Source organism: Carassius auratus, unplaced genomic scaffold (genome assembly GCF_003368295.1).
Source record: "Carassius auratus strain Wakin unplaced genomic scaffold, ASM336829v1 scaf_tig00215781, whole genome shotgun sequence".
Classification (NCBI taxonomy): Eukaryota; Metazoa; Chordata; class Actinopteri; order Cypriniformes; family Cyprinidae; genus Carassius; species Carassius auratus.
The window spans coordinates 494,216-513,525 of NW_020528242.1; the positions used below are offsets into that span (position 1 = coordinate 494,216).

Here is a 19,310-nt window from a genome sequence, read left to right on the forward strand (position 1 = left end):
CTAACTTTGCTAAAATAAATTACCGTATTTTTCGGACTATAAATCGCACCTGAGTATAAGTCGCATCAGTCCAAAAATATGTCATGATGAGGAAAAAAAACATATATAAGTCGCATTTATCCAAAACCAAGAGAAAACATTACCGTCTACAGCCACGAGAGGGCGCTCTATGTTTTCAGTTTAGACTACAGGAGCACTGAGCAGCAGAGTGCCATCTCGTGGCTATAGACTGTAATGTTTTCACTTGGTTCATTTCTCTCGGTTCATGTCAAATTAATTTTGATAAGTAAATCGCACCTGACTATAAGTCGCAGGACCAGTCAAACTATGAAAAAAAAGTGTGACTTATAGTCCGGAAAATACGGTAGGAATTGCAGTGTGTGTATAGGTTTCTTTAATTTTTTTGTGTATTGTTACCTGATTTGCATAATTTCTTAAACTAAATTTTTAGTGTATTCCCCCTTGTTTTTTTAAGTGATTGTAATTCAGAACTCACTGCTGAATGATGTTGCATGTGCTACAGATGCAGCGGCTCGTAAAAGCAGCCAAAGATGGAACTAAAGATGGTCTGCAGAAAACCAAAGCTGCGGTCAGAAAGGGACGATCTTTCATCCGCACCAGATCTCTCGGTCATGGTAAGAGCACATTAGTACATCTTCCATCTTAAAAAATTCACAAATGACTGTCGTCTTGATTAAATGCCTTCTCCTGTTATATTCATTTGATTCATTATTTCCTTAGAGAAGAAAACCAGCTGTTTTGATGAAGAGTCAGATCTGTTCATTGAGGTGGAGTGTTTTAATGTGGACCCTGTGCTGGGACCTGCACCTGATGGGCTCTCTCAACACCAGGTACTGTCTCACAACAGCCTTTTTTTGATATACATCACTGGTCAAATGTTTGTGGTCAGTCTTTTTTTATTATTATTAATATTTATTCAGCAACATGCATTAGTCAGAAGTGACAGTTTGAACTGTCTTATTTATAAACTAATCTATTTATAAATATATATAATGGTTAATATATAATGGTTTGATAAATATATAATGGTTTCCACAGAAATACTAAGCACCACAACTGTTTTCAACACTGATAATAGGAAGAACGGTCTCTTAAGCATCAAATCAGCAATAATGGTTTCTGAAAGATCATGCGACACTGGAGTAATGGCATGCAGGAAATTTAGTTTTGCCGTCACTGGAATACATTTTGATTTAAAATATAATAGAAAAAAAAGTATTTTAAATCGTGATAATATTTTGCAGTGTTATTGTTGTTTCTGTATTTTTGATCAGATAAAGCAACACCATCTTACTGATAGTGAATGAAGTCATTTCTTTGAAATAAAAACATTTTCTGCTTGTGACTTAAGTGTAGCTCTATGTTACCATGTGTGCATGATCATTTTAACAGGTGATGAGGAGGTGCATTCTGGAGACCATTCTAGAGAGTGAGAAGAATTATCTGGAAGCTCTGAAGAGAATTTTAGAGGTTTTTACTATTTTTGTCTGTGATGCTTTACATTGCAGTGGAAAATTAGCTTCTTTTTTTAAATGCATTATAATGTAAAACCTTTATTTTAGTTTCTGCACACATCAATCATCCAATAATGTAAATTATGTTTACATGCTTTGCACATAACAGCAATATGAGAAGTCCCTGGCTGAGATTGAGCCTCGCTTACTGAGTGACCGCAAGAGTAAGGTGGTGTTTTACCGGATACGTGAGATCCTACAGTGCCATGCCCTGTTCCAGATGGCATTGGCCAGCCGTGTGTCCGACTGGGATGAGCTGGAGATGATCGGAGATGTGTTTGTAGCATCGGTGAGATACCTGATTTTGTGATTGAAATAATTTGTTGTGGGAGCTCTGGTGTAAAAATGTACAGCACTGATCATCTCAGAGACTGATTTTTTTTATCAGCATTTTATTACATTATGTGTTTTTCTATGTAAAACAAACTACATTAACGTAGCACTTATAGCACACACCACACCCTCCATCGAAGTTTCTACATGTACAAACTTTCTCCACCCTTTACCTGTTGTCAAGTGTGTGTGTGTGTGTGTGTCTAAAATGTATCTGCATCAGTAAAAACTCCTTTAGTTCATGAGGGAACAATCTTGAAAAAAAAGCATCATGTCATTTCTGTGCCATCACCACTCTCTCTATCTCTTTTGCAGTTTTCTAAGTCCATGGTGTTGGACGCTTACAGTGAATATGTGAATAACTTCAGCTTGGCGATGGGAGTGGTGAGGAAGGCGTGTGCCGCTAAGCCCAGTTTCCTTGACTTCCTCAAGGTTAGATATCCCAAAAGAGCCCAGAATGTTCCTGTGGTTCTGTAATTACATGTCAACCAGTTCTACATTGTTCTGCTATGTAAATCACAGCTTTCAAGGCTTTGGTGATCTAATCCAAACCTTTGAATGGTAGTGTATGTTTTTGTTCATAATTCATTCTTGAGCTTTGCTGTTTGTGTTGTTTCCATAGCATCGTCAGGAAACCAGTAAAGATCATCTGACCCTCTATGGACTGATGATGAAGCCTATTCAGCGGTTCCCCCAGTTCATACTGCTGCTGCAAGTGTGTCTTATCTCACACAAACACACTCAAACTTTCAGTTCTTTTACTATTAAAAAAATAATAATACATGTGCTCCAGTATACTTCAATATTAAAACATCTCCAGAAGAGGGCGCCTCTTTGTTTCTGATCAGCATCACATCAATAGTCTCTCTGATATGGAGTCACTTTCATGTAGTTTGTGAACTCACATAAGAGGCAGAACTGTTTCATGCTTGCTTAGGTTTTTTCTGTTATATCAGTTTTTCTGTTGTCGTAGTTTCCCAGGCTACTTTAAAACTCATTGATCTTTTACATCTCTTTGTAGGACATGCTAAAAAACACGCCGGTGGGTCATCCCGACCGTCTTCCTCTTCAGATGGCTCTCACTGAACTGGAAACACTTGCCGAAAAATTAACTGAGAGAAAAAGAGAGGCAGATCAGCGCTGTGAGATCAGACACATCTCTAAGGCTATGAATGAACATTACCTCAACAAGGTACTGCAGCCCCTCTGCTCCAAGAGCTGAGTGAGAACCTGTCCTCAGACTGATCACAGTAGTACACTTGAAAAAAAATAAATCTGAATGTGTATGTGTGTGGGAGGTTAGTCAAATTTGTTATGTAGTTTCAGATTGTGTGGTTAAACCCAGAGTGTGTTTAGTTTTAGTGAATGCCTGCTGTCACTCATATGAAGTCAGTACCGAGCCAATCCTGTAAACAGAACCAGCTTGAACGCTCCACACCATCTGGGGCTCTGATATATTTTGCTAAACTTTGACTCTGTGACTGCTTGCTCTTTCTTGTGGATGGATAGGTGTGTTTTATTCCATCTGAATTAAGTCAAACAAAAGGTATGAAACACATTTTAGCTTTTAACTTCTGTGGTCTGTTTAGGCTAACAATAGAATATTTTCATTATTTAAAAATGATGTAATAAATAAATGTTAATGTTTTTAGAATATTATACTAAATATTCTTTTTTTTCCCCTCAAATCAACCCTCAGACCGTTTTGGACGAGTGTGTGTATGTGTGTGTGTGTGTGTGTGTGTGTGTGTGTCTCCAGGGTCAACTGATGAATGACTGTGACAAAGTAGGACCCTTACATTTTTAATTCCCAGCTCAGTCCTTTTTATTGCTGTTTGTGCTTCTCTCTCTTTGTCTGTCTCTCAGCTGCTGAGCAGTGGCAGCCGTTATCTGATTCGTTCTGATGACGTTGTGGAAACCGTTTATAACGATCGCGGGGAGATCATTAAGACAAAAGAACGGCGCGTCTTTCTTCTGAATGATGTGCTCATGTGTGCCACCCCCAACTGGCGGTATGACCCATTACACACATCCATTATCTGTAATAACTGTCAACTATTTAGCACAGCCTCACTCCAGAACACATTTTAATATCTAAGTTTTTACAGTAACATTTATTTCTCCACATAAATCTCTCCCCCGTCTGAGTAAATTAGCCTTTCTCTCTTTCAGCCCCTCTCAGGATGGTGTGAGTGTGGGACCCGGAGGTGAAGGTGTTCCCTCAGGGCAGCGCTTCCTGCTCAAGTGGAGCGTGCCTTTGAGTTTGGTTGAGGTCGTAGAGTTTGGCTCGAGTGAGGAGTTGGGCGACTCCCGATTTCCCCCCTCGCACTCAGGAGATAAAGTCGTCATTAATGCTAAACCTAGTAAGTTCCTGTTATACAGACAAATATGTATGCAATTGTAAACACATCTACATTGTGGCAAATTTCTGTAGTTAACTCAAAGTCTGACTGAATCTTATTACGGAGTCAGTTTCATGTATTACTGGAGGTCAAGGTCAAATGGTGGTTCAGGTTCTGGGTTGAAATCCCAATCTTTTCCCATTCAAGCACTGGCTGGTCCATGAATTAAAGAGATCACAACTATTTCCTTGAATGAGGCTTTTCCAGACGTAATAAAGTTGTTTTGGATAGAAATTTCAGCTTTATTTAAAAAATAATCAAAAAGCTTATTTGATTGTAGCAATAGGAGAATGCTTAGAGAGTGAAAATTCTGCACCACCGTTTAGCAACAATGCACGTATGTTATATTTAATATGCAGAGATGTGACATTTATGAAAAAAACATGGTCAGATTTCAGACACATTCAGATAAAGATGTCATAGATTATTCCATGTTGTTCTGTGGAAAATACGACTCTGAAGATACTGGCGTAAGACACAGTTCACTGTGCTTTTCCAGAGTCCCAGACATTTTGACATGTCTGACAAAATCATGACTGAAGTCTGGATTTTAATGTAACATCCTAAAAATAAATTATTGATGGAAACATGTCAGGAAAAATGGCAAAGACCGAAAACTAAAGAGAGATGGGGACAGGGAAAGGAAAAGGGATAGAACTAAAAAGCTTTCTGCTTAAAGCGCAGAAGTTAAACACACAACATTTCTCTTCATCATACCAAGCAAAACAAGATGCTTTGAAGTGTTCGCTTACCGCTGTGCTAGTCCACTAAAAGTAATCTCTCCTGGATTGCTTGTTTCCTCAGGGATTTTAGTTAAAGGGTTGTTTTTAAAAAGGCTGCTGTCCCACCTCCTGCTTTTCCAGTGCATTTGTAAATATTGGTTTTAATGCAATGCCTGATGAATATTTATAATGTTGTGTATATATAATATGTATAATATATAATCTCTTGGATTCTGCAGTTCTTTCAGCTCTCATAGATGCCAGTGCAGAAAAAAACAGAATAAAAATAAAACAGCCCTTCAGTGCTTGACCCCTAATGCTGCGACATCTCTTTTCAAAATCATCTGCCGTTGAGGATGTCTTTTCTCCCGTCGGAGGCTGTCTGCTCCGTTTTTGTGGTTTGGAGAGAACGGGTCAGACTGACTCACGAAGCTGAACAAAAGAGGAACGACTGTTTTTCCTGTTTCATTTCGCGTGTGCTCTATTTAGCACAGCTGAGGTGACAAAAAAAGGGATTCCGGTGGGATTTTTACAAGACATTATGCAAAAACCCACACTGTAGAAGTACAACACTGTAGGTCTGTAGGCAATTGGATGCTTGTTTAAGCTTTTACAGTTTTAGACACAGATGAAACACACCATACCCTTTTTTCAGCGCATTTGAAAAAGAACGTCTCTGTCTCTATGGTTACTGAAAACACAGTCTGTGTGCAAGAGCAAGTCTGATTCAATCTAGAGCTCTTGCATTCCAAGCCTCTTTCTTTCTCTATTCGCTCTCGTTTTACTTTTCCAAAACTAATTAGCCATGAATAATAAAAGCTACCAGGAGGGAAGGTGATGTCACTGGTACAGATTCTGTGAAAAGGTTCTGGAGAAGTTCATTTATTTAGTTACATTTATTAGTTTTGCTCAAACTTAATGGTGTCTAAATTTTCTATGTAGTTTTTCTGTTACATTTAGTTAGAAACTTTGTGCTGAATTACCATCTTGGTCTGTGTCATTGTATATTTAATTTATGTACTATTAGTATTATAATATTATTGTTAGTATTTGTTAATATTTTGTATTTGATTGTATTTTTATATTTTCATAGTTTTAATTGTAATTCATATTTTAGTAATTTTATTGCTTTTTATATTTCCTCACAGCTGTAATTAATTTTTTATTTCAGTTTTAGTAACTTTAGTACTTGAACGTATTTCAGCTATTTGGCCTATGGCTGACTCTCCCTTCCGAGCCTCATGTTTGGCATTTTCCTTTGGTTTATCTGTGTGTGTGTGTGTGTGTGTGTGTGTGAGAGAGAGAGAGAGAGAGAGACTCTCATTTTACTTCAGCTCTGAGTAGAAGAAAATACATTCTTTCTCCTTTTGTCTCTCTTTCTCTCTATCTCTTTTTCCCCCTCACTCTCTACTCTTCATTTCTGTCTCTCTCTCTATCTCAGACGAGCAGAGTAGCACAAAGCAGTCTATTGTGTGGAACAGTATTTGGAAAACGGACAGCACAGTCTCATAATGACTCATCTGAACCAGCATTTAATGATTCACTGTATAATATGATTCAGTTTCAGCTGTAATCCTTATAGCTAGTGAAGAAGGGAAATTTGAATGGCCCCAAAATAAACTAACATCATTGTATTTGTTGGAATTATTTAAGCTTTTTAAACGTAAGAATTGTTATTACTTTAATCGGCCGTGTCTCATTTGCAGATAAATTGTATATGGGTCCAGGGCAGCTTTACCAGGATCTACAGAACCTGATCCATGACCTGGGTTTGGTGAACCAGATCTCCACAATGATCAGCAGTCTGAAGGGGAATTATCAGGTGAGATGTTAATATCACATTCACTGTTATGCTGAAACACTTTAGGATCGATCTTTGAACCAGGGTGCACACAGTTCTTACCACTCAAATTCTGATTTACACTCTCTCTTTCCAGAATGTTAATGGGTCAGTGGCTCAGGATTGGGTTTCAGGTCTCCAGCGCCTGATTTTAAAGAAAGAGGAGGAGATTCGCGCAGCTGATCGCTGTAGGATACAACTACAGTTACCAGGGAAACAAGACAAGTATGTGACATTTCTTATTATTATCAATGTTAAAAACAGTTGTGCTGATTCATATTTTTGTGGAAACCTTGATGCTATTTTTTCAGGATTCATTGATGAATAGAAATTTAAAAAGAACTGCCTTTGTTTGAAATGTGATCTTTTGTCAAGTTATAAATGCCTTTACTGTTACTTTTGATAAATTTAATGCATCATTGGTGAAAAAAATTATAATTTCTTTATTAAGAAATCATGTTGATCCAGTTTTGAGGGCTTTACATATATTTACATATTTCATTGTAATTAAACTCTTAATTGTAGTTAATTTGTTTTTAGTATTATTATAATTTATTTGAGAGCAGAAATTTGATTTAAATGATTTAAATGTCTTAAAAATCAGGCTTTCAAATGATAAAACTTCCATGTCTGTGTTTATGTGACTCAGTGCTTAAAGAATGACCCAAGACTGTCTTGTGCTGTTTTTATCCTCCTCCTGTGGATCTCAGGGGCTTTGGAGTGTGCAGTTGTCAAAAACATACGCACACACCAATTATTTGCGACTGTTTGCTTTCATTTTCATGTCTGGATTATAGGAGTATCTTTAGCCTCTCAGCTGTCAAACTAATTCCTCTGATAACAATCTCTCTCACACACTGTGACTTTTGGAAAACGTATGCTGTTGATTTTTTTTTAGTTAGTGGTGGGAGAAGTCACTATTTTCGTTCTGGTCATTATAATTCTGCAAAATGAAAGTTTAGAGCCCTTTCAAGTCCTAAAAATACTAAGCATTACCAAATTCAACAGTGTAGAAAAGTTATCATGTCTGTGCTCACTAGTATTGAAATCATATCCTGCAGAGTCACTGATAAACAGGATGGGACCTTGTCTGTTTCTCCAGGTGTCTGACCTTTTGCCAGACCATCTGAGCCCGTGCTGAGATAATTATACTACCCAAGAGATTTGTATACCACCTGATGCACTTAACTGAATTCAGACAATGTGTATTGTTTCTATTGTTTATGCATTTGCAGAGAAGAATCTGTACTGTTTTTGTCTTTTTAAGGAACGGTAGACCCACATTCTTCACTGCAGTCTTCAACACTTTCAGTCCATCTATCAAGCAAGCTTGGATCAGTAATCTGCAGATGGCTAAATTGGCTCTACGTATGTGTCATGTAATGTTCTCCTGTTTCCATATCCTGTCTTGTCGTGTATGATTAGAGATGTAGGACTTAATTAAAAGCACGCAAACACATTTAAACACCTTAATATGATGTTCCCAGCTTATTTTCTAAATAAACATGTTTGTAATACATTGAAAAAAGAATTGCCCCTGCTGGATTCATATTGTTTAGTGTGTGAATCATCGCTCAGCTTAGCCAGAACTAAAAGTTTGGTGCAAGCAAATGGATTATAATACTGGCAGCAGGAGGACACATTTGGGAATACCATTGGTTTGTAGAATCTGAGGAAAGCTTCACTAATGTGGTGTGTTTTTACAGTCGAAGACAACATCCAAGGTTGGTTTTGTGCTGAAGATGATAATCAGATGAGGAAGCAGAACCATCCTCTCTTACTCAAGCAGATGGCTGTGGTCATGTCCAAACTGCAGGAGTTCAAGGTGACAAAGCGAACGTCTCGCGTCCTCATTATCGTTATTTGTTTATAATAGCAAAAATAACCAATGTGTATTTGTGTTAGGTGGAGTGTGCAGTTCACAACCCTGAGCCTCATGTGAACACTGACAGCACTGCAGATCTGCCTGTTGTGGGTCACGGATGTGTGTGGGTGAGTCTGGAAAATTCAAATGCTTTTATATTACATTAGTTCAGTCCGACATGGGACGTATCTGTCAGTCTGGTGTGTGAATCTTTGTTGCCAAATTGCACTTGACCTGAAATAGCATTTGATCATTTTCGAAGCTCTTTTGAGCTCTAAAAGCATCATTAAACACTGTTCTGTGTGGACAGTGTGAGTATAAGGTTGCATTAAAGGCTTTTATGCTGTATTTACGGTATAGAAGGTCATAAAATAACTTTCCTCTGTGAAACATCTAAGAGCCTGCACTGATGGGCTACATTCCTTTGAGAGCACTCAGCATGTGTACCATCGATCTGAGACATCACCTTTGGAAAAAAGCCTCAGACTTTAGTACTCAAATCAGTTCTGTTGAGATGTTTTTATCGGTGTGTAGATTCTGAAATCCTCTCTTTCTTTTCAGGTGGCCAGCTGCACCAATCACATGGGTCAGATCTCCATTGTGGCACTGCAGAACTCAAATCCCAAAGTGACCGAGTGTTTCAATGTGGAGTCTCGTATTCTTTGCATGACGTACGTGCCCGTGGGTGAACCATTGGAAAATGCCGAGATAAAACCTGAATACCAGAAAGCCAGTGAGACACCGACTGTGTGTCTGGGAATGGAGGAAGGCAGGTGTGTACATCAACCAGCACATCCACAGACACCTTATAGATGAAGAGGAGAGAGCGATGTCTTCCATTTGTTTGTCTAGTGATTCTTGGTCTATTAACCGGAGTCTAATCTGATGAATTGATGTTTTATTTTTCAGTATATCTGTGTATAAAAGCAGCCAACGGTCTAAGAAGGTTCGTCTGCAGCAATTCTTCTCCCCTGATAAGTCTAGCGTCACATGTCTGGTGTACAAGAGTGGCTGTCTGTACGCAGGCCTGGTCAGTGGTTCTCTGGTTGTCCACTCCAGGGCTGATGGTAAGAAGGTTTTTTTTCTACTGTATGAATCTTGCTAAGGGTTTGATTTGGTTGAATGCTTTTGATTTTTTGATACTCGGAAAAGTGCTGAAAAAAAAACAGAATGGGATGCTGGTGTGCTTCTTGACTAGCTTAACCAGCAAGATTTCCTTCCAGATTTCAACCAGTCAAAGCAAAGTTTTGCATATGACTATGATCTTAAGTAACCAGCATAGACTAGCCTTCAGAATTCACACTGGTCTGAGCAGGTTTCAGCAGGGAGTGCTCTGGAAAGTGAGACGTTTAAACATATTTTTCCCTGTCTCTCATTAATTCTTTCCACATCTGCTTTTCTCTATGGGACGCTCATATCCCATTTCACTCTCGCTCCAGTTTTCTGCTGCCACAGATATTTAGTAAATAATTTTGGGATATAATTTAATATGCTGAATGAGCTTAATTGATTACTCAGAATTATTACTGCAATAAAAAATATAAAAAAACTGACACAACTAAATAGTCTTTTAAAATTTGCATTTTTATACCCAAATTTGAGCTGGCACATTCAACATCTCTCAAAATTCTAGATTTAATCAAGTGTAACATCGAATCATTAAAACTTATTTTTTCTGCCAGGACTGGAAGTAAATATCTGTAATTGGGCATCTGAATAAAATTAAAATAATAATAAGGTGTTTTGCTTTTTTTATAGTTATAGTTTTACTGTATTTTGTGATCAAATAAAGAACCAAAATTCTCGAAATAAAAAATGAACCCAGACTTTAGCTGTTAGTTTGTAGAACTATGTTCTAATACTTTTTCCAGTGTTCTTCTCTTAGTATTCATGTAATGTAATACTTAACTTTTAGTGATACTTATAGAATGAGCCATTTGAGAAATGCTGCACAGTTCCAGATAAATGCAACAGCACTTTGAGATTTTCATCATGTTGTAGCATTATCAGATCATGAACCTTGTGTTCTGAATCTAAATCTGAAATACAGAACATCTTTAGTGCTAATGTAAAGATTGACATTTAATCAGTAAAACGTGGGTCTTCATTAAAACTGTGCTCATCACAAGTCTGTTTGAATCAGAGCAGGAGACGAAGAGAGAGGGTATGGGAATGCTGTGTAGGCGCTGTTGTTATGTAATCAGAGCCTCTTGAGGCAAACAGACTGAATAAAGATCCGCTCAAATACGCTGGAGGGTGGACGGTGCAGGCAGAAACAGATGCAGGCTATCAGTGATTTGTGAAGATTATTCACTTTAAATCTTATTAAACATGTTGTAAAACATTTACATTTGCATTTACATTTATTCATTTAGCAGATGCTTTTATCCAAAGCGACTTACAGATGAGGACAGTGGAAGCAAAAACAACAAAAAGAGCAATGATATAAGTGCTATAACAAGTCTCAGTTAGGTTAACACAGTATATTTATCTAAATATTTTATTCAGCTTCGCCATTACAGGTATAAATAACATTTTAAATATATTCAAATTAAAAAAAGTTATTTTAAATTGAAATGATTTAGTTTTTGTTCAAATAAATCCAGCCTTGGTGAAAAAAAAAAACCTCATAATTTTTGATCGTGTGTCACATTCCACATTTTTCCTAATCTGTCTTTTATAAAATGGTTAAACGTACAAATATCTAATGTGTTAATTGATTTGCCATTATTTTATTCATTGTATATTTAAGTCCATTGCATTAAAAGAAGCACCTGCTCCTGAATCAAATTACTTTAAATGTCAGAATGTGTTCTCAAAAAATTAGACCTCAGCAGAATCGTTCAGTTCAACATTCAGCTGATGCTGAAAGAGGTTTGCTGATACCCAGTCAGAACACCAGCTCCAGGATGAGATCCAACATTTTTCTGGTTTTCTAGTATTTCCACCATGAGAAGTGTTCTTTAACCTCGATTTTCAGGTCTCTCTCTTCAATAATGCCTTTGTGACTTAAACACTCAACACGCCTCCATTCTTCTCTCTGAATCCTATGAGGTCACTATATTTTTGCAGGAAACCCACACACACAGTGTGGGTGAGAAGCACAGGATGTAGTATCGGCCCTACCCTCTGTGGGACAACATCATATGTAACCTTTAACCTAATTTCTCTCACAAGAAATCTTTCACACTCAGTGTTGACAAACCCGTATCCACTCTGAGATTCAGATTGTCTCCATGTCTTTCTCTCCTTCACAGACGGCTCCTGGGTCGAGTCAGGGGCCCGTGTGCTGAAGCTGGGGGTGTTGCCGGTTAAAGCCCTGCTGGTGGTGGGTGAACACGTCTGGGCCTCATCAGGAGGGCAGATCTTCATCCTCAGCACACATACACACACTGTGGAGGTAGTACAGCACTTTTCTCACACATTTCTGCACTGATTTACTACTGAAATAACCAGGTTTTAGTTTAGCAAATAGTGTTACACTTTTCAAACATCTGTTTATTACTATAAAATCTCAATAATATTAACATTATAAAACATGTATATACGTATATGTTTTGACTTCAGAATAAAATAAGATGTTTTTGCCTACACTCTCAATTCATTAATTCTTATAAAAAGTTTGTTGCAATAAACCCAACTAACAGAATATTGCAAGTGTTCTGCATGGCAAGAGACTTTAGACTTTATGCATATGGAAATTAGGGCTGTTGTTTTAGCGTGTTAATTTAATTCATTAGTTACAGAAAATAATGTGATTAAAATATTTTTTTATTTAATTAAAAAGGACCTCTTTTTTTATTTTTATTTTTTTTATTTTAATGCTCAGCCCAAGACCAGTACGTAATCTTACATTTCATACAGTTGACTGTTGACAAACATGATGCAGGGCAACAACTGCGTAATGTAGTCAATAAATGCAGTTATATGTCTTTAAAATGTAAGATATTGGGGCAAAAAATTTACCTGTGTGACTTTTTGTCTCATATTTGTATAATATGATAATATGTATTTATATAATGCCACATCACATGAACAGCAAGAGTGATATCACATAAGTGCTGTTTTTGTCCTGAATAGCACGAGTGCAAATGTGATTTTAACAGTTCAGCTATATATTGTGCTATATTTTATATAGGTCAAAATATTGTTTTGCTCAATTTTGCCTAAGAATATATTACCTATAAAGCCACAGCAGAACTGTTGCGTCTCTTAGCAACATAGAGCAGTGATTCAATTCTGAATGAATCCACATTTGAACGAATCAGGTGAACCAATGATTCAATCATGGCCCATTCATAAAGAGAGTCATTTACTTCTTTTCTGACATTAACCATAACCTACTGGCAGTTTTAGTTTCTTATTTAGAGTATTATTTCAGTAAAAAAAAAAAGATGATATATATTTGTGTGTGTGTGTAATTTAAATAAATAAATAAAGTGATAGTTCACCCAAAAAGACAACATTTTGTCATCATTTATTCACCCTTATGTTGTTTCAAACCTGTATCACTTACTTTCTCATATGGAACATAAAATAAAATAATGAAGAATGTTGGTAACCAAGCTGATCATTGTATCAATAAAAAAATACTGATGTTTCTCACATTATCTTCTTTTATAGTTTATGTTAGGCCGTCGTAGCCTAAACGTTTGTTTAATATATGTTGAATCAAATAAAATATTTCTTTCTAAAGCTATTTTTTGTAATATCTACTTGATAATTTTCTCATTTAACACAATAATGAATTTAAATTATTTGTAAAATTGTATTTGCTATTAATTAATTAATCGTCACATCATGTAATGAATTAGATTGAACGTTTTAATCGACTGACAGCCCTAATTTAATTGATTCTCACAGCACGAGATCTCAGAATATTGGAGCCATGTGTTCTCTCTCTAACATGCAGACAATGACACACTGACCTGTCCAGCCAGCTTCTCTAAGCTCATTACCCTTCAACAGCTCTGCTTACTGTTAAACGATTGGCTGGAATGGAAGAGCGAGTGAGGGATGAATATGTGAGAGGTGTGGTAGAAAGAAAGAAATATCAGTGATGCAAATAGAAAGTGGTATTTGAGATCATCTTGAATGAGATGAATGTAACAGATTCTGATATGCAGAAACGCAAGAGCCATATTCTCTTTTTCTAATAATGTGGTGGTTCTGATGTGCTTATGGGACATATATTTGTCAAATCCTGTAAAATTTCCCATTGCAGTTCCCTATTATTTTGTTTGTTCAAACCAGGACATCAAGCTGTCGTATATCAGAATCTAAATGTCATTCTCCCCCTCTCTGAGTGAAGTGGGTCAAATCACAATCTCTTTTTCCTACTCTGGAGCTTCTTTTGAGTTACCTCATTCCTCAGTTCGGCAGGTTGCACAGGCCGAATTTTCCAGAAATTAAGCCAAGCAAAGTCAGACCAGTGCTTTCCAGTCCAGCCAAGCCTAGTATCTGTTGCATAGAAGTATATTTGAATTTGGATGCTTGTGTATTAATGAAAAGTGTGTATGTTAACAGCGTCACTTTGAAGCCCATCAGGAAGAGGGAATGGTCGTGTCCCACATGGTGGTGGCCGGGGTCGGGATCTGGATATCCTTCAGCACCGGCTCCACCCTCCGACTCTTCCACACCGAGACTCTCGACCACCTGCAAGACATCAACATCGCCACAGCCGTCAACAACATACTCCCAGGTACAGTACACTACAATACGTCAACACAAAAATTCTCACCTATATATTCTACACTATGATTCTCAAAGATAAGCCCTTGGGAAGTGTTCCCTGTCATTTGTACGTAGTACTCGGACAGTGAAAGATTACAGGTGATTTACAGCTCTCTGTTTATATGACAATATGACATCATGAGTGGATATGTTGCTTTGTCGTGTGATTTCTTTCATTTAGACTCCGATACCTCATTTAACACTTTAAAAACAGATCTTGTTCATTTTTGTACTCCGATAAGGTCTTTTTGGTCTGCTTTTGTTTGTCCTTAAAGCAAAACAAATAAATGTTCTGTTTTTGGCATTATTGAATTGAAGCAACCTTATTTATAGAAAAGCTTTTTAGGGGATATCCGGGTCCGAGTCTCCTTAGTGGGGCAGCATTTCACATTTCTACTCATTGTGTTGTTTGGATTTCATCCAGCATTTGTTGTTCTGAATGGGCCGTTTGTGCAGCTCAACACAAACCAGTGTGTTCAGGAAGCCATTCAGAGAGCGATTATACTAGAAATGACCTCACCATTGATTTTTGTTCTGTCTTTCTGCTTTTAATGGTGGCTACATAATAGATTTAATATTTGTGTGTGTGTGCTCTTGTTTTTGTGAGATATCAGGACACAACTCTGTATAATGACATGGGTATGACACAGATATTACAAGGAGAGGGTGACTTATAAGGACATAACCCATGTCCCCATTTTTCAAAACTCTTATAAATCATACAGAATTAGTTTTTTTGAGAAAGTAAAAATGCACAAAGTTTCCTGTGAGGGTTAGTGTTAGGGTTGGTGTTAGGGCTGTTTGTACACTATAAAAACCATTACGCCTACAGGATGTCCCCCTTTTTCACAAAAACAAATTGTGTGTGTGTGTGTGTGTGTGTGTGTGTGTGAGGGATTGGTTCAAATGTTCAAATGCTCAGATCTCAGTGATTAAATGTCCACATTGGGCCTTAATAATCCTCACCAAATATTCCCAAAATAAACAGTGTCGGTCGGGCAACAGGCATGTTGGCCTCTTAAACACCAGCTGGGTTTAGGACTGGGGCTGTAATCTTCTTGAACTGTAATCTCTGCCAAAATGTCTTTTCTTGAGTGATTGGTAAAATGCAGTCTAAGGAATTTAGTCTTGCATAGCCAGATAAAACCGCATGAGATTTGGTCCATATTGCACATTATTCTTGCCAAGAACCACCTACTTGGACAGGAAGAGACCCTCTGACCATCATTTTAAGCAACTAATCACAGTTTATATTTATGTGCCATTTTGGGGGCAGGTTCATCTGAAAGAGTTAACAGAATAGTAGTAGAAATAGTAGAAAAGCCCAGTTTTGTGGCACTCTGAAATGGTGTGCTATTTCTAGCACTTTTCATTGCAACAACATATAACAATGTCTTCTGTCTTGTAGAGGTGTGTTTTAGTATGAAAACCTGTCTATAAATGAATCAGATGTGTTAAATTTGTAGATAAGGTTTGAGTCACTCACTGCACATGTGCACTGTTAATGAGAGGGCTGTTTCTTTATTCTCCAGGGCTGAATAAAGAAGCTTTATTTAACTCTCAACAGTGACAGGGGAGTCCAGGCACGCGCTCACTGTGTGTTGGGGGTTCCTCACTGAATATATTTTTCTCCTTATGCATGTTGTTCTAGACCTGGAAATGGGAAGGATTGTTAGTTTGAGCTCATTTATATAATTTTTCCTAACTTTTTCTAAAATACTTCTGTCATTTTACAGGCAAATATCATAGTAGTAATACTACTTATTTTGTTTATTATTTTAATACCACTTATATGGATATATAATCAAGCCCTACAAACAAGCACACCAAACTTGGGGCTTTAAAAAATTGCATCTTAAATTGCTATTGCAATTCTTTATTTATTTTTAAATTCCAAGAGAATCCAAATCAAGCAGCCCTGATCTGAAATGGCCTTGTGTAACCCTGGCTGTATAACTCCCCACGACACACTGTATGCTCTGTAGGAAGTTAGAAACATTGCAAAAGACCTCATTTAGATGCGGTGCTTCTGTGCAGCTGCAGAACAATGTTTTTCTAATCTATTATTAGATACATCAAGGATTTGTTTCTAACAGTCAGTGCATGCTAGTATTATTCCCCATGACCTTCATTAGAAGAGGAAATCGCTCTGTCAGCTCTATCACAGTGTTTTGTTTGGATGGGGAGGTTTTGTTTTTCTGAGATCAAATGTTTGAAGGATAATGTGGTGAGGTTGAGTAGAGTTCAGCGATCCCTCACCATGAGCTTGTGCAGAAGTTTGCCACACAGGAAACTGTCTGCATGGAGACACTGGCCACAAAGAGGACTTCCTGTGTGAGAGTATCAGGGTGTGTCTCTGACTGCAGTTTTAGTTCCCTCAAGCTGATAAACTGCTGCTTATAACAGTGCTTGAATAAATCATGGATTTTTTATTTTATCTAAGTTTAGGACCTCTAATATTTTGGTTTTAGAGGTTACTAATTTCCATATGACTGCTTAATAATTCAATAAATACATTTTAATTCACACTTACTAATTCAACATATAACACAACACTTTGGACAAGATGAGTCCTGCTTAAGTTTCCTTCAATCTGATTGGTCAGATCTCAATAATCTTTTGGCATATGTCTTTAAATACTGTTGTTAGGATAATTTCCTAGATTTGTTGCCTGACAATAATAAGGACTGTTGGTACCTACTGAGCTGGATTTGACTCATCTTTAAAAGGGTGTGGACCTGCCAGCTTACTGTTCAATTCCCTGCAGAAATATGTTTATTGGAAGTGCCTACAAACTTTCCATCAAGCTTTAGTTGGTCACTTTTTTAAACATTTTATGTTATAAACCTAAGTATGCATTGATTACCATCAGGATTGCTTTGTAATGTCATATGGCATTATTGAATGCATCAAACTGGTTTTGAACAGAAGTAACTTTAACTCAAATGCAGGTTGTCTTTTTAAATTTCAGCACCATTTTGCCTCTGGCTGCCCTGCAGAATCCTTCAAGCCTGGTTGTGCTGAGTATGTCAGATCATGCCCGGCTATTCCTTAAGCTCTGGGGCTTATTTGTCAAGGCAGGATTTGGTTCATGAAAGGCAGTGCTGGTCACCTCCTTTGCCGTGTTGTGTCATTACTTGTCTCTGAGGTGTTTCTTGGGATTTTAGGGTATTTTCTTTCTTTCTGTTGGCAGATCAGTGGCTTATCAAGGGAATGATGTGAAGCTTGAATAACTTTGAAGGACGAGAAACGTTTATTGCTGACACTTAATGGAAATCCATTCAGTTTCAACCCTCAGCCTGAAAAAAAAAGATTTATTTAACAAGGTGTTGACCCTACAAAGCATTTTTTTACCTGAACACTTTTTTTCTCACAATAAAGAATGGTCTGAACTACCAAAGGAGGGAAATTCGTCTGTATCATATTTCTGCAGTTGTTGAGTTTCACTTCAGTACAGTTGAATACAATATTTTTGCATAGCTCGCAGTTACTTCAGACAGAGAGAACCTGAAACCCTTTTAAGTTTGATTTATGTTCAGTAACACAAGAGCAGATTTTAGGATGAATTATTGGTAGTGTAATTCCTTTGTCTTGTGTCCTGACCTTGTCACAATGTCACAGATCACTTTGTCTGTACAACAGTGTTATTTGTAACATTTGCTGAAATGACTGGCAGACATGGTCATGATCCCTTCGCTTGGTAATGGATTTTACAACTGCTAAAAGATCTGCTGAACAGATTGTTTGTGTTCCATATGTGCTGTTGTTTGTCTGTTATATTACAAATGTTCAGAAGCTCTTTGAATCCGTTTGTCACTGTAATATGTATAACCTTCTTTTTTATGAGTTTCAGAAGTCATCCTCTATCAAGGGTGGAACGAAGGTCTTGAAATGCATATTATGGCCTTTATGGATTATTATTATTATTATTAGACTGATATCAGTGTGTGCTTGTATGTGTTAATAGAGGCTGTGGTCTTTGTCTCCGATGGCTTTGTCTCCTGTGACCCAAATATTCACTCACGTGTGCAGTAATGGCACAAACAGAGCCGCCACCACAAAACAGCTGCACTGACTCTTGGGGTTCAGTTAGCTCTTCATTATCACATCAATTATGTATGGACAATATGTTTAATTTTAAATTAAAAGGATGTTACTTCAGGAACTCTTTTAGCTCCATTAGTGGTTAGTGGTTGGATAGATTTTTTCTCTTAATGTCTGAAAAATTGCACAATGTCACATTTTCTGAGTGTCTCATTGACAAATCAGTCTTGATAGTTAGTGACATCATTTACAACAAAGTGTGTCAGTCTTTTGATGGTAGTGCAAAGACATCAGCTACAATATCAACTGATCACAACAGCTTAGCTTGTTTAAAACACTTTAAATACACCTTGTACAGATTTTTATTTTTTATAACAGTGTTGTTCCTTTTTATCTGCTGTTCTGTTTGCTCGTGTGTAATAAGTGACAGAAGATGAACGATGACATTCTTCCTTCTGTCACACTATTAAAAATTACAAGCACATTTTTATTGTTTAGATAAAAGTTTCTGAAAAGTGTAGTGCATAAAATCCTTTAAAATCCTACTAAAACAGGTCCCAAAGTTTATATTCTAATCTATACTATATTTGTTATATAATTGGAGTAACATACTTTAAATATTCTCTAAGAATGTGCTTTTATGGTGTTTTTGTGATGTTCTTCACAGTGACAATCTGTAGCTTATTCTTTAGCAATAATGGGTCAAAAATGACAGAAAGTGTTTATGATTTTATTTAATCAACAAGATGACATAGATTGAATATCATTCAAAGAACTGTGTGGATTTATAATTTTGTTTTTCATTTTAAATTATTCAATTTAACGTACAGTTCATGA

The 19,310-nt window shown here is 37.0% G+C and overlaps 1 protein-coding gene across 5 annotated transcripts in view; it reads left to right on the forward strand.

Annotated features, from left to right (window-relative positions):
* Window positions 1-19,310, forward strand: part of arhgef10 (Rho guanine nucleotide exchange factor (GEF) 10) — a 37,170-nt gene that overhangs the window by 14,881 nt on the left and 2,979 nt on the right. For all 5 annotated transcript variants that reach the window (XM_026261140.1, XM_026261142.1, XM_026261141.1 and 2 more), the window contains 18 exons: window positions 524-635; window positions 742-851; window positions 1,414-1,491; window positions 1,645-1,824; window positions 2,184-2,300; window positions 2,491-2,583; window positions 2,890-3,060; window positions 3,735-3,880; window positions 4,041-4,231; window positions 6,699-6,814; window positions 6,930-7,057; window positions 8,100-8,200; window positions 8,539-8,657; window positions 8,738-8,824; window positions 9,258-9,469; window positions 9,606-9,763; window positions 11,954-12,096; window positions 14,223-14,397. In XM_026261140.1, coding sequence (XP_026116925.1) covers window positions 524-635; window positions 742-851; window positions 1,414-1,491; window positions 1,645-1,824; window positions 2,184-2,300; window positions 2,491-2,583; window positions 2,890-3,060; window positions 3,735-3,880; window positions 4,041-4,231; window positions 6,699-6,814; window positions 6,930-7,057; window positions 8,100-8,200; window positions 8,539-8,657; window positions 8,738-8,824; window positions 9,258-9,469; window positions 9,606-9,763; window positions 11,954-12,096; window positions 14,223-14,397 — 2,437 coding nt within the window. The remainder of the gene's footprint in view (window positions 1-523; window positions 636-741; window positions 852-1,413; window positions 1,492-1,644; window positions 1,825-2,183; window positions 2,301-2,490; window positions 2,584-2,889; window positions 3,061-3,734; window positions 3,881-4,040; window positions 4,232-6,698; window positions 6,815-6,929; window positions 7,058-8,099; window positions 8,201-8,538; window positions 8,658-8,737; window positions 8,825-9,257; window positions 9,470-9,605; window positions 9,764-11,953; window positions 12,097-14,222; window positions 14,398-19,310) is intronic.